At 62.7% G+C, this 25365-nt stretch overlaps 10 protein-coding genes across 10 annotated transcripts; 4 read left to right on the forward strand and 6 right to left on the reverse strand.

Annotated features, from left to right (window-relative positions):
* Positions 1 to 113: 113 nt before the first annotated feature.
* On the reverse strand, positions 114 to 1441 carry LOC62_03G005177 (uncharacterized protein). The gene is made up of 4 exons (XM_062771702.1): positions 1256 to 1441; positions 1168 to 1186; positions 1043 to 1088; positions 114 to 884 (listed from the first exon to the last, which is right to left on the reverse strand). The coding sequence occupies exons 1-4, from the start codon at positions 1325 to 1327 to the stop codon at positions 320 to 322; spliced, it is 702 nt and encodes a 233-aa protein (XP_062627686.1). The 5' UTR covers positions 1328 to 1441; the 3' UTR covers positions 114 to 319.
* A 1919-nt stretch (positions 1442 to 3360) lies between these two features.
* Positions 3361 to 6221, reverse strand: LOC62_03G005178 (uncharacterized protein). Its single transcript, XM_062771703.1, has 3 exons — positions 5092 to 6221; positions 4253 to 5026; positions 3361 to 4181 (listed from the first exon to the last, which is right to left on the reverse strand). The coding sequence occupies exons 1-3, from the start codon at positions 5522 to 5524 to the stop codon at positions 3802 to 3804; spliced, it is 1587 nt and encodes a 528-aa protein (XP_062627687.1). The 5' UTR covers positions 5525 to 6221; the 3' UTR covers positions 3361 to 3801.
* Positions 6222 to 6283: 62 nt separating this feature from the next.
* LOC62_03G005179 (uncharacterized protein) lies at positions 6284 to 8956 on the forward strand. The gene is made up of 6 exons (XM_062771704.1): positions 6284 to 6824; positions 7013 to 7312; positions 7364 to 8150; positions 8193 to 8400; positions 8445 to 8709; positions 8745 to 8956. The coding sequence occupies exons 1-6, from the start codon at positions 6479 to 6481 to the stop codon at positions 8798 to 8800; spliced, it is 1962 nt and encodes a 653-aa protein (XP_062627688.1). The 5' UTR covers positions 6284 to 6478; the 3' UTR covers positions 8801 to 8956.
* A 525-nt stretch (positions 8957 to 9481) lies between these two features.
* SPAC922.05c_0 (UNC93-like protein) lies at positions 9482 to 11239 on the forward strand (the record flags this gene model as incomplete). Its single annotated transcript, XM_062771705.1, has 7 exons — positions 9482 to 9632; positions 9673 to 9793; positions 9854 to 10118; positions 10166 to 10381; positions 10439 to 10588; positions 10633 to 10870; positions 10968 to 11239. 7 exons carry the CDS (start codon positions 9482 to 9484, stop codon positions 11237 to 11239), a joined length of 1413 nt encoding a protein of 470 aa, XP_062627689.1.
* A 152-nt stretch (positions 11240 to 11391) lies between these two features.
* LOC62_03G005181 (uncharacterized protein) lies at positions 11392 to 12096 on the reverse strand (the record flags this gene model as incomplete). The annotated part of the gene is made up of 1 exon (XM_062771706.1): positions 11392 to 12096. One exon carries the CDS (start codon positions 12094 to 12096, stop codon positions 11392 to 11394), a length of 705 nt encoding a protein of 234 aa, XP_062627690.1.
* A 674-nt stretch (positions 12097 to 12770) lies between these two features.
* Positions 12771 to 14428, forward strand: LOC62_03G005182 (uncharacterized protein). The gene is made up of 11 exons (XM_062771707.1): positions 12771 to 12814; positions 12852 to 13153; positions 13187 to 13407; positions 13442 to 13492; positions 13529 to 13620; positions 13668 to 13880; positions 13915 to 13968; positions 14004 to 14139; positions 14175 to 14198; positions 14245 to 14261; positions 14299 to 14428. The coding sequence occupies exons 1-11, from the start codon at positions 12793 to 12795 to the stop codon at positions 14331 to 14333; spliced, it is 1167 nt and encodes a 388-aa protein (XP_062627691.1). The 5' UTR covers positions 12771 to 12792; the 3' UTR covers positions 14334 to 14428.
* A 185-nt stretch (positions 14429 to 14613) lies between these two features.
* TL1 (Thaumatin-like protein 1) lies at positions 14614 to 16209 on the reverse strand (the record flags this gene model as incomplete). The annotated part of the gene is made up of 1 exon (XM_062771708.1): positions 14614 to 16209. One exon carries the CDS (start codon positions 16207 to 16209, stop codon positions 14614 to 14616), a length of 1596 nt encoding a protein of 531 aa, XP_062627692.1.
* A 1697-nt stretch (positions 16210 to 17906) lies between these two features.
* LOC62_03G005184 (uncharacterized protein) lies at positions 17907 to 18635 on the forward strand (the record flags this gene model as incomplete). Its single annotated transcript, XM_062771709.1, has 3 exons — positions 17907 to 18419; positions 18479 to 18592; positions 18627 to 18635. The coding sequence occupies 3 exons, from the start codon at positions 17907 to 17909 to the stop codon at positions 18633 to 18635; spliced, it is 636 nt and encodes a 211-aa protein (XP_062627693.1).
* Positions 18636 to 21910: 3275 nt separating this feature from the next.
* Positions 21911 to 23396, reverse strand: LOC62_03G005185 (uncharacterized protein; the record flags this gene model as incomplete). Its single annotated transcript, XM_062771710.1, has 3 exons — positions 22897 to 23396; positions 22691 to 22854; positions 21911 to 22629 (listed from the first exon to the last, which is right to left on the reverse strand). The coding sequence occupies exons 1-3, from the start codon at positions 23181 to 23183 to the stop codon at positions 21911 to 21913; spliced, it is 1170 nt and encodes a 389-aa protein (XP_062627694.1). The 5' UTR covers positions 23184 to 23396.
* Positions 23397 to 23876: 480 nt separating this feature from the next.
* On the reverse strand, positions 23877 to 25220 carry LOC62_03G005186 (uncharacterized protein; the record flags this gene model as incomplete). The annotated part of the gene is made up of 3 exons (XM_062771711.1): positions 24952 to 25220; positions 24758 to 24915; positions 23877 to 24721 (listed from the first exon to the last, which is right to left on the reverse strand). The coding sequence occupies exons 1-3, from the start codon at positions 25206 to 25208 to the stop codon at positions 23877 to 23879; spliced, it is 1260 nt and encodes a 419-aa protein (XP_062627695.1). The 5' UTR covers positions 25209 to 25220.
* Between the last annotated feature and the right edge of the window lie 145 nt (positions 25221 to 25365).

The following is a 25365-nucleotide window of genomic DNA, read 5'->3' on the forward strand; positions in this document are numbered from 1 at the left end:
GTGGGCGCGACGATGTCAGCATGATCATCAGCACACACAGCAAGGCGCAGTTGTTCTGCGCAGATCTGCTCCAGCCTCTCGCTGCGCGGCTCGCACCGCTTACACCCGCTCGCTCTCAGCGAACATCTCTGCACGTCACGTTACGAAGAGTATAGCAAAAGAGAGATTTACGATTAATGTTGGATCTGGCCTGTCGTAAATGACAGCGTGAATGGAAGGAGGGTGGGGGCAGGGCGAGGCGGGGACATGTCCAGTTGCGTAGCTATGCAAGCTCGAGCGAGCACCAACCAGCCATAACTAGGCTTTACTTCCCGGCGCTTTAAAGGAAGTAGGCGGCGGCGACACCGGCGGCGACGAGGGGGAGGGCGGCGACGGCGGTGCGGGCGGCCGACGAGGGCTTCGAGGCCGAGGCGGAGGGGGCGGCCGAGGTAGAGCCCGAGGCGGCACCCGAACCCGAGGCGGCGTGCGAGACGGACGAGGTGGTGGCACCGCCAGCCGAAGCCGAGGCACCGCCCGACGAGGCGGCGGGGGCAGCGCTGGTGCCGGCGGGAGCGCCGCTCGAGGTGGTGCCGGCGGGGGCGCCCGACGACGAGGCAGCAGGAGCGCCCGACGACGAGGCAGCGGGGGCACCCGACGACGAGGCAGCAGGAGCACCGCTCGAGGCGCCGCCGCTCGAACCGCCGCCGGTGAGGCAGGCGGTCGACGAGCCCTTGAAGACGGTCAGGGGCGAGGTGTAGGCAGTGTTACCAGTCGCGTCGACGAGCTTGAGGGTAAGCGCCGTGTTGACGGGGAGGTTGACGGTCCACGAGAACTGGTTGGCGTTGATGCCCTCGGCAATGTTGGCGATGGCGGCGGCGCCCGTCTGGCCGGCGGGGATGGCCGAGCTGGGGTGCGTGTGAGCGGGGACCAGCGGGGCAGTGTGGGTATATGGGGCGGCGTGGGACATGCGGTTTGCACGGCGCGGCATGGGGATGGCATGGATGCGTCCCCAGCACCGCACAGCGCCCGATCGACGCTGCTCGCCATCAAGAGACAAACTTACAGGATGAAGGGGGCCTGGCCACCGACCCAGGTGATGAGCGAGGGCTCTGCGGGGGTGTTAGCGTCGGCGACTCGGTAACAGCATCCGGGGCGGGTGCACGGGCCTGCGGTCGTTAATCTACTCACGGCACTCGGTGAGGGCAGCCTAGACGACGTCAGCGGGGTGGACGACGACGATGGATAAGCCGCACTGCGACGCAGCGGCGTTACTCACGGGGGTGTTGATCGTGTACTGCGCGAGGGCAGTGGCCGCGAGGACGGCAAAGGCAAGGACCTTGGTGAGCATTGTGGTGGATGTTTGGGGATGGAGAGTGCGAGTGGGCGTCTAGAGTTGATCGAGCAGCAAAGTAGAAGAAAGGATGTGAGTTGAGATAGATGATGAAGAAGTAAGAAGTGATGGGGGACAGGACGGTGGGTGGGTGGGTGGGTGGTGCGAGTGTGGGCGCTGGCTGGGTGGTGTGGGCACGGTGGGAGCGACTCGCGGGTGGTCCGGCTCGCATCCTCGTCCTTTGCGGCTCCTTGTCGATGGCCTCATCTCTCACTCAACTTACTGTGCACCCACCAGCAGCCAAACTGACACTCGTCGCCTCCGACCTGCTTTGCCTGCTAAACCTGCCTGCTAACCCTACGGCCCTACCTCACTCTCGTCTCGTGCCTACACAAGTTCCTAGCGCATACCTGATGCCAAACCAACCATGTCCTGATCCATACCGATCTCTCGAGTGGATCCGCCTGCCTGCTGCCTGCTACCTGCTGCTGCCTGCTGCTGCCTGCTCCCACTCCCAGGGGTTGGTTAAAAATGTCCCTCGGAGCCCAAATGGGACAAGGGGCCAGCTGGGCAAGCTGGCTCCTCTCGTCCCGTGCCGTGCCGACAGCTGGTGGCTCTTGCCTAATCGAGACAAAAGCACTCGCGACGAGCAAGCACCAACGACGTCGCCTCGGTGTCGGGGACTGGCGCCAGCTGGCTGCAGGCAAGGCGGCACATGGTGCATTCAGTCCAGTCTGCATCATGGTTCATGCTACACAATGTCGCGCCGTCAAAAGTGTGCTCATTACATTGCGCTCATCATCCAGCCATCTCGCAGCGCAGCCCACGCACCAACCAAGCGCGCCCACTCTATTACTCGAGTGCCAAGCATGCTCTGTGCTCGCTCTGCGCTCTGCGTCGCAGCAAATACGCACAGCCCGCAGCCGGCGCCAAGGCTCAGAGAAGGACGCAGGCACAGAGCAGCAGGAAGGCCCGCTGCCTTCTCCCCCTGCCCAGGGTCAGACGCCGACGTCAGTGCTTACTTGGGTTCAGACGCACCCTTACCCAACCCCCACTTTCGTCCACATATAGCGGGACGCCGCATGCGTGAGGGCCGGGTGGTGTGCGTGAGCCCATGCATGTACGCATGCGTCGTAGGCAGGCGAACGCTGCTCACGCTCCTCACGCCGTCACTCTCTAACGCCGACGGCGGCCGGGAGCCGGCGCAGCAGCAGCGAGGTCTGCACGCTGCTCCTCGTCACCCCGCTCGCTTGTCGTGGTGATCAACACTCGATGCTCCCCCCTCGTCGCGACCCACGACGACGCGCCGCGCCGCTCACCGCCTCCGCCACCACCGACGCCGCCGCCGCCGCCGCCGAAAGCCACACTCCCAGGCCAGAGGCAGCAGCCACGGCGCCACCGGCCCGCGTTTCCGCTGCCTGCTACTACTCGCGGCGGCCGAGCACGTGTGGGTACGTGCGCGGCACCTTGCGGCGGCGGCGGCGGTCCCCGCCTGAGACGACAGTGTCTGTTCATCTTCTGCCTTATCAGCCTGCATACGAGCGGTCATGCGAGCCAAGCTACCATGCGAGCTCGACATCACACTGCAGCCACGGCAGCCATTGATTGCAGACATTGCAGCCGCCCATACCGCATGCCGCATGCCGCACCTCCCCCCACCCGCCCTCGGCCACCCCGTCAATCATAACGGCACGAGGTGTCACCGTGCCTCCCTCCGTGTCGGACGTACCGACCCGACAAGACGACGGCTGACACAATGCCGGCGTGTGTTGCTGCCCACCACCACCAAGGTCAGGCGACTGACGACAGACTAGATGTCCAACTGACACTGAGTGACTGCGGCATATGCATTGCTACCTGCCGAGTGCAGCTAGCAGCGCTGCTGTGACACCTGACACCTGACACCCGCAGCTCACGTTGTCGTCGTCGGCCTCATCGTTGTCAACCCTGCCTCTGCCTTATCTACCGTGCCGCGTGCCGCGTCCAACCATGACAACGGTGTGCTTTTCTTATCTCCTCTGTGGCCGTGGCCCCGCTCTCGACTCGACTCACACACGATGCACTCCTTTGCATCACTACGATACAGTGAAATAATACGGTGCGTGCGAACGCGGACATGAACACGACGACAACGACTGCGGCCGTCTAAGCGAGCCTCTATTGACAAACGGGGGAGCGGAGCGGTGCGCTCGATTACAACAGCCAGCGCTGGATGTGGGGGGCGTGGCGGGGACATGGGAGGGGCGTGGGGCGTGGGGCGTGCGTGACAGCGTGAAGCGGAACGATGGTGGTGATGAGTGGGGGTGTGTGGGAAGAGGGGGAGAGGGGAGGGATGTTTGCGGGTCGTGGTCGGGACAATGCGCGGGTCACGGTTGCAAGGCGTTTGCGTCGCAGCTGCCCCCCTATGCGCATCCATCCGCAGCAGGTGGCATGGACAATGTAATGGGTGCCAACCCCTGCCAAGATTGTACTGCGCTGGGCACGCTCGCTCGTTACCTACGCGAACGCTTGCGCGGGGCAAAGAGGCGCCCGAGGACCCAGCGGCCGAGCACGGTGACCACGCCGACACCGGGCGTGGCACTGACGACCGTCGCGAGCAGGGGCACGAGCCCGGCATGGTGGCGCGAGCGTGGATATCTGTCCTCGATCGCGCGGCGGACGCACGAGTACACGAGCGCATCGTCGACGGCAAACACGCGGGCGACGGTCCGCAGGCGCGACATGATCGGCCCATCCCGCTGGAGCTGGAGCGACACGACGGCCTTGTCGGAATAGTCGGGGTGCGTCGCGGACGCGAGCGCCTTGTCCGTGTCGCTATCGCCACTCGAAGAGCGGACGTGGGTCGTGGGGCTCAGGCGCGGTGCCATGGGGCCTGTGTGTGGTGTGTTAGCATCGTCATGCATCTGCATTCTTCATGTCATCGCCGCCCGTTGCCCGACTTACCGACGACAATCTCACACACGTCAATGCCCGCCGACGCCAGCTCGCTGCGCAGAATCCGTGCCGTTTCCGCACGCGCTGTGGCGATCAGCTGGGGCGCTCCGGCCGGCGCCCCAAAGCTGGGAGCACGCAGCTCGAGCTCGTCGACACAGCCCGACGTCTCGACAAACAGCACACGGCCGTGGGGGCTGCCGGCGCCACGGGGCTGGGCGAGCAGATCACCGAGCGCGCGAACTACACAGAGGGGGTCGAGCACGTGAGCACGGTAGAGCGCCACGAGGGCCTCTTCGTCGGCTCGGACAAGCGACGACGCCGGCAGGTCGATGATCGGCGCCACATCGGTGGGGAGGGTATCGGCCAGCGTGTGTGGGATGTCGGGCGAGCGCGGCGGCCGTCCGGGGATTGCAGTCGGCGCGGCGCAAACGATCGCGACGAGCGCCAGGCCATTGTCGCGGCAGTATGCGCGCACCGTCTCGCCGGCGTGGGCAAAGCGGCCTCCGCGCTTCGGTGGCGAGGGTGGCGCCGAGGCCGGGTAAGTAAAGAAACCGTCGTCCGAGTCGTCGACGACAACGGGAACAACCGCGCCGGTGTGACCCGGATCGCGGGCCTGGAGGCGCTTCTGTACGCCCGACCACGCGAGGAGCAGGGTCGACAGCGGGGCAGATAGCGGCGGCGCGATAGGACCGTTCATGGATGCCGTCGTCGTCGCGACGGGCACGAACGGAAAGACAGTGTAGCCGGATTTTGCCAGTCTAAGCGTGAGACTTTGGCCCGTGGCTGCGATAAGTCAGACAAGTGCGCCAAGTCAGGTGGCGATAGCCGTAAGGCTGGCTACGACTTACCGTCGGCAGCGCCAACAACTACTACGGCTAGGCCGCTTCCGCTCTCGAGGGCACGGCGAGGAGGCGGAGCATTGACGCGGGATCCGATGCCCACGAGGCCGAGGGCGGCGCGGACCCGGTCGTTGACGAGCGACACGCCGGCCTCGAGCGAGAGGGAGAGGAGGGCGGTGATGTCCTGGCTGAGTGAGATGAGCGTGGACGACGACGACAGCGATGACGACGACAGCCCGGGCGGTGGGCTTGTCGGCAAGGTGGCGGCGGTGGACGTTGAGAATGGGAAGCGGTCGCCTGCTGTCGTGTAGTGGTGATGCTGCTGTTGGTGGTGGTGGTGGCCTGGGGATGGGCGCTGGTGCAGCTGGTTGTGGTGATACTGGTGTGCGTGTCTGTGATACTGGTTGTGCTGCTTTTGATCGTACGTCGTTGGGGACGGCATGGTGTGTGTGTGAGCCGAGGAGGGTGATGGAGAGGATGTGTGAGAGAGAGGAGATGTGATGATGGCTGGGTGTTTGTTTGTGTTGTTGCTGGGCGGGGTGGGAACGAGCGGAACGGCGACGAGAGGGGTGTGACGGCGGGTGTGATAAGAGGGCCGCGCTTTGTGCGAGTGGGACACTGGCACAGAGATCAGACGTCCATGACGGAGAGCGCGTGATGATGATGTGGGGGCAAGAAGCACAACTGATCCGGGGAAAGAAGAATGAAGAGCAAGAGAGTGCTTGTGCCGATGAGAAGTCGAAGCAAGATGGCGACGAGATGGCGACGACGAACGAGGACAGACGACGACTGCGAGGCGTGTTTCCCATTCCACGGCGAGTCAGCTCAGTGGACGGCGTACATGCAATGCATACCGCGCACTCCGGGTACAGCTCTCTCCTCGCTCACTCTGCATGCTCTGCATGCTCTGCTGTATCTCTCCGCATTGCATCTCTCTCTCCCCTGCCCACATTGTACCTTGTCCTTGTTCTCATCCGCCCTACCAGCAGTGGAAGTTCTGGACTTTTCGTGTCCTGGCAGCTGGCTGGCAGTCTCGTCGACGCGCGCGCTACTCTGAATTGGCGCCAATTCAGCGCCTGCAGCAGCCCCAGTCGCGTCATTTGAATAGCACCCCTCTTCCCGTGTCTGTGGCCGTCACGATGTGATCTATAGCAAGAATGCATGCTGCACCACCCCGAGACACCTCCATGCCGTAATTCAGTTCTCACGCGTTGCGGGGTGCAGGGGTGATATGAGTCTCGCGTGGGTGACGCGTGGGAGACACGTGGCATGTCACGTGACTACGTCGGAATGTCGTATGACGCGCTCGAGCTGACCACCAGATCCACATCCTGCATCTCTCTCGCCCCCCTCCTTGTCCACTTCCTGTCCATCTCGCGACCCGAACTCACACCTAATGGCCACGACAGACCCGCTCGCAGCCCTAGGACACGACATCTTTGTCGACGTGCTCTCGGACCTCGGCCCGCGCGACCTCGTCCACGCAGAGCAGGTATCCCGCGCGTGGGCCGACGCGGCGGACAAGCACGCAGTGGCGCTCTGGCGCGCGGCATGCTACGCCGACGACGTCGAGCCCGCTCTCCTGTCCAGTTGCGAGCGGTACACGGCCGGTGCGGCGTGGCTGACCGACCGGGACGAGGTCAATGCCCGCCTCAACCCCTATGCCTTGCTGCGGCGCGAGACGGAGGGCGAGGGGGGTCAAGGCGCTGAGCGGAAGCGGCACGTCAACTGGCGCTATCTTTGTGAGTAGATGCGTGGGGGGGGGGGGGGCGGGCGGGTGGTGTTGCCATACTGCAACGGAAGGGGCGAAGAGGAAGGGGCCACGGTGTCGGCCTCGGAGCAAGGTGGCGACTGTACCCACCACTGTGTGGCATGTCACCCCTGCACACGACCACAACCACGACCACGACCCGCTCACACCACACCGCAGGCAAATCCCACGCCGAGCTCGAATCTTCATGGAAGCGCGCTCGCTCCCGAGTACGCTGGCTGACGCCACCCACCAACGCCGTGTGGCGCATCAAGTCGCTTCTCGACGAGAATGTCTTGCTTTGCACGTCGCGGACCGAGGCGTTTGGTCTCGTCGCCATCGACCGCAGCACGTCGCAGCTACTGTTCTCGATCAATGGCGTTGCGTCGTGGACCCACCTTGAAGCGGGGCGCGGGTTTGCCGTGTTCGACCGCGCAGAGATCGAGTCAGACGATGACGATGTCGCCGCCGCGACGAGTGGTGAGTCCGCCCCCTCCCTTTGGCTACGACACTGACGCCACGCCACGACAGTCGACTCGGTGTTCGAGGTCTGGCGCAACAACAATGCCCGGTCACGCCCTGGCGCGCTACCCGCGTCCGGCTCGTCACCAATAGCCCACACGGCCGAGTCGCACTACATCTGGGGCAACGACCTGTCCCCGCCGGGCGAGTACAAGCCGGGCGACGCGAGTGTGCCCCTCCCACCTGGGCACATGGAGTTCTACCGCATCCTCTCGCCCCCCGTGCGTTGCCTGGCGTTCAGGCTGCACGTCGACGACGCAGACGGGCCGCTGCCGCGTGCCGTGCTCGCTGCATGTGGCTTGCCGGCGCTGTACATCTGGCATTTGGAGGAGGAGAGGCCTATGCAGGTCATCAAGCGCACCGGCGCGGACAGGGGAAGAGTCAACGTGAGTGTCAAGGTCACTGGTGGTGCTGACGCCGATGGACAGTATATTGAGCTCGACGACCACCACATCTTCGTGTGCCACGGCCGCCAGATGCACGTCTACTCGCGCGCGACCGGCCTCCAGGTGGTCTCGTTCCCGCAGGTTGGAGTGCCCGCCCGCGACGCCGCAGCAGTGGCATTCCCGCTGCGCATCGCAGAAGACTTCAAGGCCATCCCCGACGAGGAGCGGCAGCGCCAGGAACAGGAAATGGTGTACGGGTGTGGCGTCCCCGCGCTCATCGGCCGCGCCAACGTCGTCGGCGCGGTGCGCGGCGAGCCTGGCTTCGACGCGGCGATCGCGCTCGGCATCGCGAGACATCCTATTCGTATTCGGCCCGACCAGGAAGTGGACGTCGACTATGAGTTTACCGCGTGAGTAGCTACACATTGGTCCTGCGGAGCTAACACGCCCAGGTGCCACTTCACGTCGTCTGACCTCGTCTGCGCGACCAAGACTGGGGCCGTGTTCGTTGTCCGGCGCTACACCGACGTGCTCAACCAGTCGGTCACGCTGCCCGAGGAGGAGCGCGCGGCGTTCATTGCACTCAACACGTTTGTAATTGGCATGGCCACACCGCTCAAGTGGCTCACAACTTATCGCGACCGCATAGCGATTGTCACGGTGGGTAGATGAAGCAGCACAGCGGTTCATCTAACACTTGCCAGCAATTCAACGTCGTCGTCATGGACGGCAAGCAATTCCCCGACATGCCCCGCGGCCCCACGCCTGCCCCGGTACCAGGCCTCGCCTCGTCCCGCCCCAAGCTCCAGGCGCATGTGTTGCTGGGCAACCACCCGCAGGCGGTCAAGATGGCGTCGTGCGTCCAGATGGACTACAGGAGCCTATACCTCACGTACTGGGCGCTCGGCGAGTTTGAGGGCGCGAGACACATGCCAGACGAGCAGGCTGTGCCGACATTCCCGCCGCCTGGTGAGTTGAAGGCCTTGGGACATTGCTGACGATAGACGCGTTGGCCGAGTTTGGGATGTGCGTCAAGGTTTGGAGCTTTGGGCCGGAGTAGAGGGAGTCCGGTATTGGCGAGGTGGGGATAGGGGGACCACTCGGCCGGCATGCAACAACGTGCATCGGACACGACTGTAAGCGACGAGCGCTGCTCGCAGACGTTAGTAATAACAACCATGAGCGAAGAGGGAGGAGATGTGACGTGCTGCAAGCGTTCCTCTCAGTCGGTTGGACAGAAGTAGAACAATGATGGCCACTGACAGTATTCGGCGCCGACCCCGTCTGACCGCCACGGCACCGTGACGCCATCCACCAAAGCGCAGCGGCTATTTACGCAGTGCTAATCGCCGTCCCTGGAGGGGCTCGAGATTCCGAACGATACGAGCGAGCACGCGATGGCACAGGCAGCAAGCAGCTGGGGGCAAGTCGGGGACCAAGCTGCAGTCGCCGATATCCGCACCACCACCACCATTGGCCGTGGCACTGTGCTATGGCGCACGGCGAACGTCGCACGGTCCGCTCCTCGTCGTCGTCGCGACTAACGAGCCGCAGGCAACCGTTCATGTATTTGTCGGTTCAGACACGCTAGCAGCGATCGAGCAGCGAAGAATGACACAATCTCACGACATGGGTGGTGTGGGTGAGACAGCGGTGAAGTGGCTTGACGGGTGGCAGCACTACTGTAGCGCGCGATAAAAGGCAGCCGACTCGTCCAAGACAAGCAGCACCACACCGTACAATGACGACGGCCCAGCCTGACACCGCCGAGAACGAGCTACACGCCGTCGCGCACCTCGAGATGGGCACCAAGCGCGCCGACGACGCGTGGTGGCGCAGCCCCATCGCCGCGGCGTTCGTGCTCGGCCTGTGCAACTTTACTGCCCCGGGCAGTGAGCTCACGTCAACTTGGCCCCGCTGACCACACCGCAGTCTGGGTGGCCGTCAACTCGCTCGGGGGCGGCGGCGAGTCGAGCCCGCACCTCGTCAACGCGGCGAACGCGCTGACGTTTTGCCTGATGATCGCCACGGCGTTCCTGAGTCCGGCTATCACGTACGTCCTGGCGACGCTGCCTCTGGTCGGTTTGCTTCGCGCTCGCTGACGCTCGCGCAGCAACAAAGTCGGCGTCAACGTCGCCCTCTTCCTCGGCGGCATCGGCTTCGCGCCGTACGTCGGCGGGCTGTACGCGAACAACGTGCACGGCGTGCGCTGGGTCGTGGTGTTTGGCGCCGCGACGTGCGGGCTGAGCGCGGGGCTGTTCTACGCGCTCGAGGCGGCCGTGGCGATCAGCTATCCGGAGAAGGAGCGCTTGGGCCTCGTGTTGGGTATTTGGATGGTGTGGCGCGTGCTGGGGCAGGCTATCGGCGGGGCCATCAATGTGAGGGGAGGGAGCAGAAGTGGTAGGGGGCGCTGACAACCGCCCAGCTCGGCCTCAACGCAACCCGCGCGCAGGCCGGCGCCATCAACCCCAACGTCTACATCGTCTTCATCGCCCTCCAGTGTATCGGCCCGCTGAGCGCGTTCCTCCTGCCCCGTCCGCACCAGATCCGGCGCCGCGATGGCAAGGAGGTGACATTCTACACGCCGTTCAGGTTCGGGCAGGAGCTCAAAGAGACAGCGAGGGTGCTGGTCTCGAAGGAGGTGGGTACACAGAGAGGAGAGGGTGGGGCTCGCATGCACGCTGACGCGTGCTCGCAGTTCCTCCTCGTCATCCCCCTCATCGTACAGGGCGTCTTCCCAGAGTCGTACAACAACACGTACATGGCGAACCACTTCACGGTGCGCGCGCGCGCGCTGGGCTCGTTCGTCATGGCGCTGGGGTGCATGGTCGTGGCGGTGATTCTGGGCGTAAGTGGCACCCGCCTTCCCCAAGCAGGGCTCACCTCGCGCAGTGGTTCCTCGACGCAAAGAAGTTCTCCCTCCGCACCCGCGCCCGCGCATCCTTCGCCTGGGTGATTGGCTTCCGCGCCGCCCTGTGGACGTGGGCACTTGTTATCAACGCGCACTTCCCCACCCGGGAAGCCGTCGACTGGAACTCGCCGTACTTTGGGCGCACGTTCGCCCTGTACGTCCTCATCGGGACGAACTTCCAGGAGAACTACATGTGGCTCTACTTTATCATGCACTATGGTGAGTCGGGGCGGAGCCGCGGGCCGAATGTCCGCGGCAAGGCAACTCCCAGGCCCCTCGCCTGACAGCAGGCTCGCTAACGCTCGCTTGCTTCCAGTCGCCAAAACACCCCAAGACGCCGTGCGCACCGCGTCCCTCCTGCGCGCGATCGAATCCGCCGCCCAGGCCGTCGCGTACGGCACGAGCGCGATACCGCAGTTCAAGCTCATCGAGCAGGCGGGCGTCAACCTCGCCATTTGGGGCGCAGCGCTGCTGCCTACATGGCTGATTGTGCGGCGCATCGGGGTGGATTTGAATGGGCCTGAGGAGGAGGGGGAGAAGGGGGTGGATGGGAAGGAGGGGGCTGTGGTGGAGGAGAAGGGCGAGTAGGCCGCTCCGCTGTATGGCGGAAGCACAGCTCGGATTCGACGAGGTGGCATCCAGTGCATCCCTCTATTGAATAATTCTATAAAAATATACAGACTACCACGCATACGCCATTGCCTCGGGGTGGTCAGCTCACCGCCTGAGCATCAGACTCATCAAGTGTGACGCCGCAGACCTATGCGCTCACCGCCCTCATACACAGTGTGCACGGGATCGACGTTGCAGATGAGGTACCCATACCAGCATGCGAGGCCCCTGACACCAAAGCGCGCCACGTAGCAGCAAGTCTCGGCGAGGACGAGGGCTGTGGCCCGGGAGCGGAGGTACATCCAGAGGGGGGGGCAGCGTGTCTGCGCCGCGACGAGGTGGCCCACCGTGAGGGTGTGGTCGGCGTACATCCAGCGCAGGGTAAGCAGGTCGCGCCTGTCGATGAAGCTGGAGCGACCGGGCTTGTTCGTCGGATCGGGGAGGAGGAGGGGGAGGCGGGCGGCGTCGACGCTGCGCGCCATGGCCGCGGGCTGATACAGCTCGAAGCCGATGAAGACCTGGCGAGCATGGCACACGTAGTGGAACGCCGCGAGTATGTTTGTGGCGTTGAAGTTGCTATCTGCGTGTAGGAGGCCGCCGGCAAGGTATTCCCTGAGCTCGGCTATGCGTCCGTCCCAGCGCGCAGCAAACGTCGCGAGGGACGGGAGGGTGCCGGCGAGGAAGGACTCCATCTGCTCCGGGGTGACGCCGGCCGGGCAGTACGTGCGGTAGTCATTGTCCGTGAGGCCGCACCACCTGTCGTGGGGGCCGCGCTCGGCCTCGGGGAGTTGGAGGCCTTGGAGGACTTGCTGCGCGGTGGTGGGAGGGGGCATGGTGGGTTGGTGGGTTTCGAGGTGGCGTGAAGCGGCCGTGATATAGCTTCGTGTGGAGAGGGTAGTCGCGAGGCATTGGTGAGGTGTGAGTGTGCTCCTCCTGGAAGTCATTGTTCGACGCAATGCAACTCAGTGCCCAGGGACAGTGGCTCGGCACAAGTCGATAGGCCGGCCATGTTTGGCGTGCGTTTGAGATGTGTTTCGTGTGCCACGCGCGATGGTCCACTGCCACACTGGGCCGTATTGTCTCTCGTTCCTCCTGGGAGGCCAAACAACCTTGAAGTCTCTTACGCGCCCGTTACGCTCGCTTTATAAACATTGCCGTGGCGTGGAGGGCAACGAGCATGGCAGGTACGTCGTTGCGAGCGCATTCCCTCCGCCACTGCCACTCCGCCACTCCGGCTCAGACACTAGGGAACTGCGGCTTGCCCTTCTCCTCACTCCCTTGCACGCTCCCTCCGGCTCACTCACTCTCTCCTGCTGCCCACCTCACGCATGCAAGGCCGCCCAGACAAACTCTATCCTCCCTTTGCCTCTCGCTATCTTATCGTTATCATAAAATCCACGTCATTTAAATGACGTCAGTGCCTGCCTGGCTGGCTAGGCTCGAAGCGGTGCTTGGCAACATCGCCCCGGTCCACAAACAACTCGTCGACATCTTGTCACTCGTCACTCTCTCATCCAACTCAACTCACAATGGGTCTTGCGTCAAAACTAGGTAGGCTGGTGTGATGATGCTGGCCACTGACACCCAGCTGCCGCACAGGCATCCCAAGCCCAAGGACAAGCCCAGGCTGGCTACGCCCCGCCACCCGGCGCCGCGCCAGGAGGCTACGCCGCCCCGTCCGGCCCGCCGCCGGGCATCGCGCCAGGAGGAGGGTATGCCTCGCCGTCTGGCCCGCCCCCCGGCCACCACCAGGCAGGAGGGTACGCCTACGCCCAGCCGAAAGCCCTGCCGCCCGTGCCCGGCCTCGCTGCGCCCACTGCGCCGCGCCAGCCAGACATCAAGGCCGACGTGCCGACGCTCACCCAGGTCATGAAGGCGACCGTCAAGGAGGTGAGTTTGTGTGTGCGGCGGTGCTGATGGAAGCAAAAACTCGACGCGTTCTACAAGGACAAGGACCTCGACGCGATCGCGCGCCGCCTCGTCGCGACCAACACCATCGGAAACATCTCGCAGCGCTTGCGCGTCCCGCTCACCCTCGGCGTGGACCTCGCCAAGGTCGCGCTGTATGACGTCGTGCTGCTGTGCGACGACTCGATGAGCATGAAGGCGCATCAGGGCGGTGCGCGTATTGAGGAGCTCAAGAGGTAGGTGGCCAGTTGAAGCGGGCTGACCCGCCAGCATTCTGGCGCACATCACCGCCGCTTGCACGCTTCTCGACGAGGACGGAATGTGGGTGATTCGAACCTCCACGTGCTTACCCACCAGTGCTGTGCGCTTCTTCAACTCAAACGTCGAGGGCAACAACATCAAAGCCGAGTCGCAGGTCGGCGAGCTGGTCGACAGGGCCAAGAACACCTGTGAGCTTGTGTTATGCCACCGTCTACAACACTGACACCGAAACCAGCTGGCACGCCCATGGGCACAAGTCTGGACGAGAAGGTCCTGAAGCCCCTGCTCGTCAAGCCCGCCAAGTCGCTCATCAAGAAGCTCAAGAAGCCGCTCCTTATCATCGTCATCACTGACGGCGCGCCGTACGGCGAGAAGGGCGTCAAGAACAACCGCGACAAGCTACCCCAGGTCGTCAGGCAGACTGCCGCCGAGATGGCCAAGACCAAGTGTGCGTGGTTGTGCGTCAGCCCCGCTTACGACAGATGGCGCAAGTGCCGTCGCGTACCAGTTTGCCCAGGTCGGCGACGACGAGAAGGGTGCGTGGGCAGGCAGAAAGCAGCACTGACGCCAGCCCGCGAGTTCCTGTCGTGGCTCGACGAGGACCCCGAGATCGGCGGATACATTGACCAGACTATGGGCTTCGAGTACGAGCAGGACCAGATGGCCAAGCAGGGCGCCGAGCTCTCACGCGAGGTCTGGCTCATGAAGTGGGTGGCGTAGTGGGTGCGTGCGCTTACCTCAGGCTGCTGCTCGGTGCGATTGACAAGTGAGTTGGGTGGCGGGCGGATTTGGACAGCGCTGACGTTCACTAGCTCGTACGACATCCAAGGTTAGCTCCTATCTTATGGGCAATGAGCTGACGACAGACGAGAACCCCACTCTCAAGCCGTTCCGAGGCTAGACGGATATCCAGGCTGGTGATCTGCGACTGATGTGTGACTGAGAAAGGTGTAGGTAATTAGGAATGGGCTGTGAAATGAACGTGTTACGACGGAGCCGTGATTGGATCTTGACGCAAGGCCTGGCGCTGGCGGTACGTCCTCGCGTCAGAGCAAAGGGCCATCATGCGGTTATTGAAGACAAGGACGTATACATCACAAGAGTGTATACATTGCGGTCCATTCACAAGAAGACGTGCGCCAGCAGCGCATCAATCGTGCCGGGTGTTGCACTCAGCTCGGTTAGAACTTGGCCCGGGCCGTAAGACGGGCGGGACGCGAGTGGCACTTGTGGTGCTTGTGAGCGTGGCTGGTGGCGGGCTTGCTCTGCGCCGGGGCAGCGACACCGCCAGCGGCAGAAGCGGTAGTAGCGCCAGCAATGACCGAGGCAGCAGCGGCAGCGGGCGAGCCAGAGGCGGCGGCGAGGACGGGCGAGTCCGAGGCAGCAACGACGGGGGTGTCCGAGGCAGCAGTGGCAGCGGCGCCGGAGGCGGCGACGACCGGAGCTTCAGAGGCAATCGCAGGGGCGTCCGACGCAGTGACGACAGGCGAGCCCGAGGCAGCCGCAGGAGCATCAGAAACAGCGGCGACAGGGGAGTCGGAGGTAGCGGCAGGGGCGTCAGAATCGGCGGCGGAAGCAGCGGCCGACGAGACACGGACAGAGGGAGCATCAGAAGCGACGGGGGTGCCAATAATGACGCTGGCGGGAGACGCGGCGTCCGAGGCGGCGGGGGCAGCAGGGGCGGAGACAGGGACGTCGGAAGGAGCAGCGGTGGGGACGACGACGACAGACGTGGGGACAGCAGGAGAGGCATCAGAGACGGCCGATGAAGCGATCTCCGAAGGAGCAGCGGCAGCGGTCGAGGCGGCAGCGTCCGATGTAGGCGCAGCGCTGGGCACGGGGACAGCCGAAGGGGTAGCGACGGCGCTCGAGCTAGCGGCGGCCGTGGTGGCGGCGGCAGTCGGAGCGCTCACGCCGGCCGGGAGGGTAGGACTGGGACGGATAGTGAACGACTGGCTCCAGGTGGTAGCCTTGTTGTGGACGCTGGCGAAGTCGTTGGCATACTTGAGGGGAGCGTTGACGACACCGGTGAAGTCGGCATTGCCGGGGCAGAACTCGATGTCGTAGTCTGGCGCACCCTGCTTCGTGTCGCATGCGTAGAGGGCAGCACCAGACTGCTCATCATAGGCGTACGCGTACGAGTCGGGACAGTTGTCCTTGAAGACGTGGTAAAAGTCGACACCGGAGATGCCGCAGAGGGCGGCGTCGGCGCCATAGGCACCGGTACAGCAGTCGCGGTTACCCCAGAGCTCGTCGCCAAAGCCGGACAGACAGGCGCCGGCACAGGCGTGGTTGACGCCGTCGCTGTCGACGTGGGAGCGCATCTGGGGCGGGCAGATGGCATTGATGTTGGCGGCGCATTTCGGCGCGTGGCAGTCGGTACGTGACGGCGTGATGGCGATGGGGACGTTGAAGCCGTCGACAAGCGAAATATCGTAGAAGTCGAGCGTCCAGCTGCCCGTCGTGGAGAGGGTGAACTCGGCCAGGGTCGAGGGAAGGTCGTCACCAGAGGTACACTTGAGCCCATTGGACGACGAGGCCGACGCCACGCAGCCCGTGCGCGCCCAGAGGCGCATGCCGGGATAGTTGTCGGGCACGTTGAAGACTGTCGTCTGGCCCGCGCCGAGCTCCCAGATGCTGGGCTGGTCGAGCTTGGCCGAGCCGGCAAACGACGGCCAGAGGGTCTGCGAGCACGAGTTGCGGACCGTGAAGGTTCGCGCGTGCTGCGCGCTCGCGAGCGCGGGGAGGAGGGCGAGGAGGGCGAGGAGGGGCGCCATGATGCTGTGAGTGAGAGGGGGGGTAAGGAGTGTGGGTGTGTGGGTGAGGGTGTGAGTTGCGGAGAGCTTGCTTGCCAGAAGCGTAGGTGAGTGCGATGAGGATACTGGGAACGAAGTCAGCGGCATGCCGATATATGTAAGAGGTCGGCGCTGCGACCACGAGCGAGCCCGAAGGCTGCGGTATACCCTGCGGCGACGGGCAGCAGGCAGGCAGACATCGTGCGCATGTCCCCGTGTCCGGTGGCCTCGATATAGAGTAGCGGACCGTGGGTGTGAGCGTAAGCGAGGGCACGGGTACGGTGGGTGTTTCGCAGCTGAGGTAGTGCGAGATAGCAGCGGCGGGAGGACAGCGATGTAGAGGTCGTCGACTCTAGGAGGTCATGACCGGTGTCGATGTCAGATGGGGAGCGGAGCAGCTGTCGCCGATGACGCTGCGTGCCTACAGGTATGTAGGTCAAGAAGCGAGCAGCATCGCGACCCTCCCTCGGAAGGAATGGCGATGTAAATAGCGAGCCGGCGTGAAGGTCAGTGCATCTCGCGCCAAAAGGGGGTGGCGGCTGATTGGAACACGCTCTGGCCTCTGCGCTGGCGGTGTTAGGCAGTTATCCCGTGGTCGCGAACCCGGCACGACTCCTGGCTGGCATGGCGCGCACAGGCCGGCGGCCCACAGCGAGTGACCGATTAGATAGTGAGCTAGAGAGTCAAGTAGTGAGTGATGTCAATGCCCGCCACCCGGTTACCTGCTGTAGACACATGGAACGAGCAGCCGAGTTGAGGGGAGATGTTAGAAACGGACAGCGTGGGGTTCTCCCGGCCAGAAGGCGAGCCGTCACGCCCGTTCGTGGCGGGTGCCGTGGCGAGTGGCGGTTTCCGACCCACTCCTCATCATGGGGTAACGCAGCGCCGTATGCGGTGCCACAGGACGTCGTGCATCTTCAGAAGCCATCACGACTTTATTGTTCGGCGGGTCAACGTCCTTTCCCCATCCTTTCTCCAGCTGCGAGTGTGCATGGCGCCGCCTGGCATCGACCGTGTGCCCGTGTCTATAAAGGGCATGTTGCGTGCGCTTGCCTTGCCTTTCGCCACTCACCCCATCTCGTAGCTCCCAACCCCCTAACTCACCTACATCCGCTGGCATGTCAAGCTCATCGTAAGGACACAAACCTTGCCTCTCTCTAAGAGGCGTCGACCTCACCGCTGACGACCGACAGGAACAGGAACGCCGAGAGCGGCACACCATCCACCCCAGCAGGCCCTCCCCCCATTCCCGCGACCCGCGACCCCCTCGACCTCGGTTTTGACCTCTTCACCACCATCGCGGGCTTCCTGCGCCCCCAAGACCTCATTACCGCAAGTGGTGTGTGTCGCGAGTGGCGTAGCAACCTCCTCGCCTCGTCTGATGCATGGCGTGCATCGTGCCGCCGGGCCGGTGTCGACGAACCGAAGTCGGACGATCCGGAGTCGGAGGAGCCGGAGTCGGAGGAACCGGAGTCGGACGAGCCGGAGTCGGACCAGCCGGTTGGCCCCTCCGCAGGTGACGGTGACGACGGTGGCGACGGTGGCGACAGCGACAGTGACAGTGACAGATTCGCGGGCCACAACACGGCCGCCCAACACCACCTACAGAAGTGGCGTGAGCTGGGTGAGTCAATACCATTCTGCCTGCTGCCCTCGACTCACTCTCAGCTCTCGCCCACATGCGCACCGAGAACGCCTGGCAATATCGTACTGTGCGTACCACCTATGACCGCTGGGAGTTGGAGCATGGGGTAGGCTTCCACGTACATTCCGAGACCGGCACGCTCGTCCTCGATGACTTTGAAACGCCGAACAACTTGGCGGTGCTTGAACGCAGTACGCGCTGGCGGATTGGTCGTTTCTCCCTGGTTCGCTACAATAACTTGCAGTTCGTCAATGGCTTTGCCAGATATATTACCGCGGATGGTCGGAACCTCGTCTTAGCCAGGCTCGTGCCACACCAGACTGACGCAAACCCCACTGTCGCACCAAGTTCTACAGTCGCCCTCCAGCCTCTCGCGTACATGGATGAGCGATCATGGGACTTTGCTCGTCTCGTGCCAGCGTCTACGGCGGATGGCATCATGTTGGTCCACGCTGCAGATGGCAATGTCCGCTTTCGCTCTCCACCTTTCATCGCGGATATCGACATGGTTTCCTCTATGCTCCATGCACCTCCTGGGCGCTGTGACGTAAGTGCAGTACATGTATGCGGTCAATTGGTGTCAGATGCTGATTGTATGTACCGCAGGGAATCCCACACCTGAGTGAAAGCGTTGTCGCCGTCATCTCCAAGAACGAGACATCCATCCTTGTGCGAGTCGGCAGCACAACAGAACATCGAGCCACATTCCCGATGACGGTGGTACAGAAGAATGGGAGACCTGACACCGTTTCAGTCAGTGTAGGGGCATGTTTCCTGGTCAACGACAGGTCCATGTCCATGGCGCCCTCATCATTCACTTGGTTCAGCTCGAATGGCGTGCTTCAAGGTTGGCACATGCATACTCGGGACATTCACTGATCTTGACTCAGCTCAAACCACATTTCCTCCTCAATCGAAGGACTTGGTACTGGATGCGTCGCCACGGTGGGTCGCGTTCTGCGGAAGGAGCCTGACTCTCCAGTTCAACCATAACCAGCCGCTTCAACCACAAGCATCTCTGCACCGTTCTGGGCGGCGCCATTGTCCTCTTCCTTCAAGACTACGCTAGGGTCTTTGAGGAGGTTGTCCGCCTCCCCAAGAAGAAGCAGAGCGCATTCTTTGCCAAGCACACGCTAGCCGTCCATTTCAAAACCCCGGTCCAAAGCATCGCTGTCCATGGAAATCGCTTTGCCATTGCAACAGTAAGTAACGACGTATATCTTCTGCTCAGCCACACCAGGCCTGGGGAATTGTCATTCTCGACAGCCGCGATCTGCCCAACCTTCCATTGCCACAAATTTCTTGGCCTCAGAGGCAAGAACACCTAAACCTCATCGGTGTGGCTCTCAAGCGGGGCAATATCCCGCATGTCCCCACGAGCCCAGCTGATGGCCGTGATTACAAATCTGTCGGCATCGATTCCCGAGCCGTCTACTGGTACGACTCTGAACGCAAGGTTCTCTTCACCCACGACTTTGGCCATCAGGGGGGCGTGTAATGTGTTGTAGTGACTCGAGTGCGCTGCGGCCTTATCGGCGCGCTTCGCCGAAGCGAGACTCGACCGAGGTTCGAGCGCGCGCTTCGAGCCTCCCTTGTTTTGTAGATATAAGGCGTCGCTCGAAGAGAGACGTCTCTTCATGCAACCATCTCTTCCAACATAATGTCGTTGGGGTATATTCCTCTTTTCAGTTCAGTAAAGTCATAGTGTGCGGTATAGTGTGTGCTATTGAAAGAGATTATCATACAGAAACAGCACAGGTGCAACTGGTGACTGTGAGAGCAGGCAGGGGCGACAACTGCCACGTTCGACGACGATCAATTCGCCACAAGGAGCGCGACGGGGGCGTCGCAGTCACCCACGCCCCAGTGTCCTATAAAAGCCCTCCCCTCGGGCCCTCTCTCACTCTCACTCTTCACTCAACCAACCTACTCCCTCATTGAACTGCATCAATTTCACCCTCGTCTCGCACACATCCGCCCAGCGCTCCTAATGTCTACGCCGCGCGACGACAAGGCCATGCCGACCGAGGGAGGCGCCGCGCGCCGGCGTGGTCGACAACGACAGCACACTGTTCGTCGGCGACCTGCAAGACGCTCACACCGATGACATTGTCTCCACCGTGATCCCCACATCCACCCCAAGTACTGAGCTGGCCGACGCCGCCGTCGGCCCCAACGACCCCACGGCTCTCGGACAGGACAACTTGCTCCACGTGGCCGGCATGCTCGACCTCACTACGCTCATCAGCGTCAATCAAGTCTGTCGCTCCTGGCGCGCCGCCCTCTTCTCAACGTCGCACCCGTGGCGTCGTGCATGCATTGAGGCTGGCGCTGACGAGGCCGATCGCGTCGAGGCCGTATCAGGGACGATCCCCAATGGCGTAACGGAGCAAGTTCACAAGTGGCGCGAGCTGTGTGAGTATTGTAAGAGCCCTGTGCCGCCGCACTTCTGGACCCACTCACACTTCCAGGCCTTATGCACGCCCGAACATAGAAGGCTTGGGATCAGGGCCATGTCCGCACGTCGTCGCATCGCCTCCCCTTCCGCACACATTCCCATTCAACTTTGATTCCCGACTCGAGGAACGGGATAGTCGGTGTAATCGGCCTATCGGCGGACACCGGCATCACCTACATAGCCTTTCTCGACCAGAAAACCCTCCAGTGCATCGGACGATGCCGAGCCTCAGAATACCCCAACGTCAGCATTGTTGACGGGTTTGCTGCGTCGCATGAGGACGACAATGGCGACGTGCTATTGTCCAACATCGAACGGGTCAAAATCCCCGCGCCCGACCAAGGACCGGGGGAGGTGGCAGCCTCGCTCGTGCCACTTGCAACAGTGGCCGTTTCACCACAGGCAGGCCATGGGATGATCTTCTTCCGTGCCGCCGACGGTAGTGTTATGCCGGCCTTCCATGTGACAGAAGAGGGCTCCACGCTTATTTACCTCTCTCCATTCGTAGCTGACGTCGAGATTGGGATCAAGTGCATGGTTCCCCATGTAAGTGGCCGACCACGAGCGTTACACTTGCCTCCGGCTAATGTCCAGGATATCGTCCTCCTAAGCCCCAAAGGCCTCGCATACTTTGACGACCGTTTCGGAGTGACCTTGATACACTCTCGCTTGTCCGACACAACCCAGCTCTCGGCTCGATTCCCTCCCCCGACTGGCGTCCTCACGCCCAGAGCGGTCTTGTCATTCCATCTCCGACTGGGACGGTACTTCAAGCAATCCCCGTACTCCCCCAGTCACACTCAAGCGTGGAAACCAGATACAGGCTTTCTGAATATTGCTGGGCTACTCCCCATTGATCGCGGATTCGAGGCAACGTTCAAGCACCTACGCGATGACAACGGAGACGCTCGTGCTTGGTAAGTGGCTCTTCCGATTTGGAAGTCGCGACTGACAGGTCCCATCCTACCAGCTTCAACAAAACCGATCTCTTCTGGATGCAGAACCGCACTCTTCTTATCCTCCGCCAGTATGCTGAAGTGTTCGAGCGCGTCGTCGACCTGCCGGTGCAGGAGCGTAACGATTTCATCTGCCGCCACACCATCGCTTTACGATTCAGCTCCATCATCAAATCTTTCAGATTCCATGGTTGGCGGTTTGCCGTGCTGACAGCTGTGAGAGTGAAGAGTAGATAGAGTGGATAAAGGCTAACCCATACATCAGGAGCGACACGTCGTCATCTTTGACTCTCGCAAGCTGCCCAGCATGCCCCCTCCTCCTCCATCAGCCCCTCGCCCTCGACTTCACGCGCTTGTTCTTACCTCGGCATTCCCATCTCATCATGAGCTTGGGCTGCCGACAGAGTGTGATCCCAAGATTGAGATGGACTCAAGGGCAGTGTATCTGTTTGATGGCGGCTCTCAGACCATGGTCACACACAAGTTTGACCGATAGGGGTCGGACCGTGAATGCATGTGTATGTATCTGAAGTAGCTATCCAATGTTATACGGACTGAGAGCTGCACGGTATGGCCTTCCTGTCTATGCACCAACATGTGATCGTGTGTACCCAACACCGGTCCTCACTCCTTGTCCTGCGACGCCTCGGCGTCCTCTCCCTCCTCGGCCGTCTTGACCCAGTTGCCGTCGGCGTCGAGGTCAAAGCCAGAGCAGTTGCGCACAAGCCACTCGTACTTCTCGTCGTTGTGGGCGAGCTGCTCGGCATGGTCGGCGAGCTGCTCGCGGTGCTCGGCAAGCTGGTGGCGGTGCTCGGTGAGCTCGGCCAGCGTCTCGGCGTGGACGTCGTCGATGCGGTGCTTGAAGGTGGCCGTCGAGGTCTCGAGGGCGGCCACACGCTGGGCGAGGGTGTGGTTCTGGTTCTGGTCTGCGGCGTTGTGGCCCTCGAGGGTGGCGATACGCGCCTTGAGAGCGACGTTCTCGGCCTTGACAGCCTCGATCACGCGGTCCTTGTCGGCGAGGTGCTTGTCCTTGTCCTCGTTGGCCTTGAGGAGCATCTTGTTCATCTCGGCCTTGTGCGCCAGGCGCTCCTTGAGCGTCTCGACCTCGTGCCCCCCGTTCCTGGGACGCGACGAGCTGGCACGGGCAGCGGCGTGCGTGACACGCTGGGCAGCGGGCGAGTTGAAAGTTGGCGACATGGAGGGAGTGGCCGGGCCGTTGTTGCGGTTCATGATAGGCATGCGCTGGTACGGCTGCGGGGTCGAGCGGTCGCTGCTGCGGTGCTCGTCGTCGTCGACAATGACGCGCTTGCGCTTGCGGGCGGCGGGCAGGATGTCCTCGGCGTCTGGGTGCGAGTCAGCGTCCGTCGCGTGTGTGCGAGCTCCACGACGCCCAAGCCGACTCACCTTCACGCAGCATGAGGCGGACGTTGGTAATGTCGCACCCGATGCGCATGTCGCGGCACCAGAGACACGCTGCGGCCTCCCAGTGGTCCTTGTCCTTGGACACGCACTTGGCGCTGACAAGCAGCGTGCGGCCGCGCGCCGAGCGGCACTTGATCGTGTCGCACCTGGCGGCGTCAGTCAGCCTGTCCGCAAACCCACACACTCACGTCCAGACGAACGCCGGAACGACCTTGGTCTTGGGGCACAGCTCGGCCGCACGCGCAGTGACGCGCTTCATGCCCTCGATGCGGTTCATGACGCGCGGGAAGCTGTTGACAATGGCCTCGCGGTAGTGCTGAATCGCCATGTCCTCTCCCGGGGTCTTGGCCGCGTGTAGCGCGTTGGCAAGGGTCTGCTCCGTCGCAAACACGAGGTCGGAGTGCAGGTCGTGCGTCTCAAAGTGGACGAGGTGCTTGTGCTCGGGAGCAGCGGCAGCGGCGGCGGGGTCGGACATTGCGATGATGTGTTGGAGGAGCCGAGTCGAGTAAAGTGTCCGGGCTTTTATCAGGAGGCGGGGGGCGGGGGGCAGCGGGAGGCGACAAGTAGCAGTCCAGGAGTCAGGAGTGAGTAGGAGTCGTCGTCAGGAGGGGCGAGAAGGGTGTGGGTGGGAGCGAATGGTCAGAGCGACGAGGACGGGGCGCCAGTCGGCGTCGTCTTTGCTTCTTGACGGACGCCATTGTCAGAGTGACCGCCCTGCGCGGATCAGATCAGCCCCGAGGGCGGGGGCGCGGAGGATGGGATGGCGCAGGTCATGCTTCTTGGAGTGGCTGGGAGCCGTGGGGATGCTGTGCGAGGGTTTGCTGGCGTTGGAGGCGGAGAGATTGTGTGCGACAAGGACGAGGGCGAGGACGAGGAGGAGGATGGTGGAGGACTGCCTCCCCGATGTCATCCGGGCCGAACGCGGCCATGTCCGACGAGCTCGAGCCTCAGAACTCGCCGACGGGCCATCCTCGCCTCGGTGGTCGCTCTATCCATGGCGTTCGCACAATGTACACAGCACAGCACAATATCCCTGTCAAGATAGCAGGCTGTGGCGACGTGCCTCACCCCGCCCCGCGGAGCTCCCTCGTCCACTTGTGGAAAATCAGCCGCGTGGCTTACCGTGACAACGAGGGCCCCTCTCCCCCCTCATACACTTATAGCTACACTACAACTTGTCCTCCATGCCCAGCTTGTCGCGAATCTCGTCAATGCTGTCTTCCAGCGCCGTGATCTTGTCGTCTCCGCCGAGCCCGAGCCGGTCCTTGATATCCCGCTGGGCGTTGAGGAGCAGGGAGAGCTGGTCGGCATGGTCGTTGCGGACCAGGTCGAAGCGCGCAGTCAGGTCGGCGACCGCCTTGGTGACCTTGCGCAGACTGGTACCAACGGCAGCCTGCTCGAGGTCGGCAATCTTGTCGTTGGCCGCCTTGAGCTGCGACTCGAGGATGTTGATCGTCTTCTCCTGCGCGTCGAGGGCCTTGCTGAGCGCGTCGGTATGCCGTTCCGACGACTTGGAGGCGCCATCTGGCCGGCGCGACACTGATAACTCCAGCTCCTTCTCAGCCGCGTCCTTGGCCTTGCGCAAGTCGGCGACCTGCGCCTTGAGCTCGTCTGTTGCCTCTTGCTGGCTTTTGCGCAGATCCATGTTCTCCGCCTTCTGCTCCTCCAGCTCGGCCTTCAGCGACTTGATCCTCTCCTCACGCGCTTGCCGATCCTTGCGCAGCGTGTCAACCTCCCTCGTCTGGAACCTCAGCTCGGCAGTAACATCTGTCAACCTGCGAGCTTCCAAGGCGGAACCGCCCTGTGGGCCGCCGTTTTCCCCGCGGAGGCCCGGCTTGAACGGGCTGTCGAACAATCCTGGCTTGGAGGCAGCTGGTGCTGCTTTTGCCGCCTCAGAGCCGGATGAGGTGCCAACAGCCGAAGTGCGTGTAGATTGCCGCTTGGCGACCTGGTCGTCGTGACCGTCGTCCTCGGACGCTGGGCGCTTTCCGTGGCCGTTTGTTTCAGCGCCAGCTGGAGGTCAGCTCGAGATGCGTTCTCGCAACTCACGTCGCTGCTCTAGCCGCGTGTTAACAACGTCACACCGCTTGCTCTTGAGCTCGGTACAGACGAGGCACGACGTTGTGAACCACTGGCCCTCGATTCGACGAGCGTTGAAGATGAGGGTTCGTCCATCCTCGGCCTTGTTGCATTCGACGCCTTTGCAGCTGGGCGAATCAGCAGATACACTACGAGGGACATACGTGTAAATGAAGGCTGGCGCCAAAGTAAGGTCGTCTGGCAGCTCTTTCCTTGTCGGCACGACGCGTTCGACGCCCACGAAGGTCTCCATCAGGTCAGGAAAGCTGTTGACATGGGCGTCGTCTGGACGCTGGACTTTCACGCCCATCTTGCGCTCGGCGGCCAGCTTGGTCTTTTGGGATGCGAAGACGACATCGTCGGACTGGAAATGCTCATTGAAATCTTCGAGGACCTGGGCGCGGAATCTTTGCGCACTCATGGCGGGCAGGGAGGGAGGGGGTAGGGGGGAGGGAGGGAGGCTGTGGGGGGTTAGAGGTGGACGAGAGCATGACGGGCTCACCAAATGCAATAGTGACCGCGACGGGCATCACCTGCAAGTGTCTCCACGCAAGAATGGCGGTTCCAGCCGCGTGGAT

This window comes from Vanrija pseudolonga, chromosome 3 (assembly GCF_020906515.1).
Source record: "Vanrija pseudolonga chromosome 3, complete sequence".
NCBI classification, from domain to species: domain Eukaryota; kingdom Fungi; phylum Basidiomycota; class Tremellomycetes; order Trichosporonales; family Trichosporonaceae; genus Vanrija; species Vanrija pseudolonga.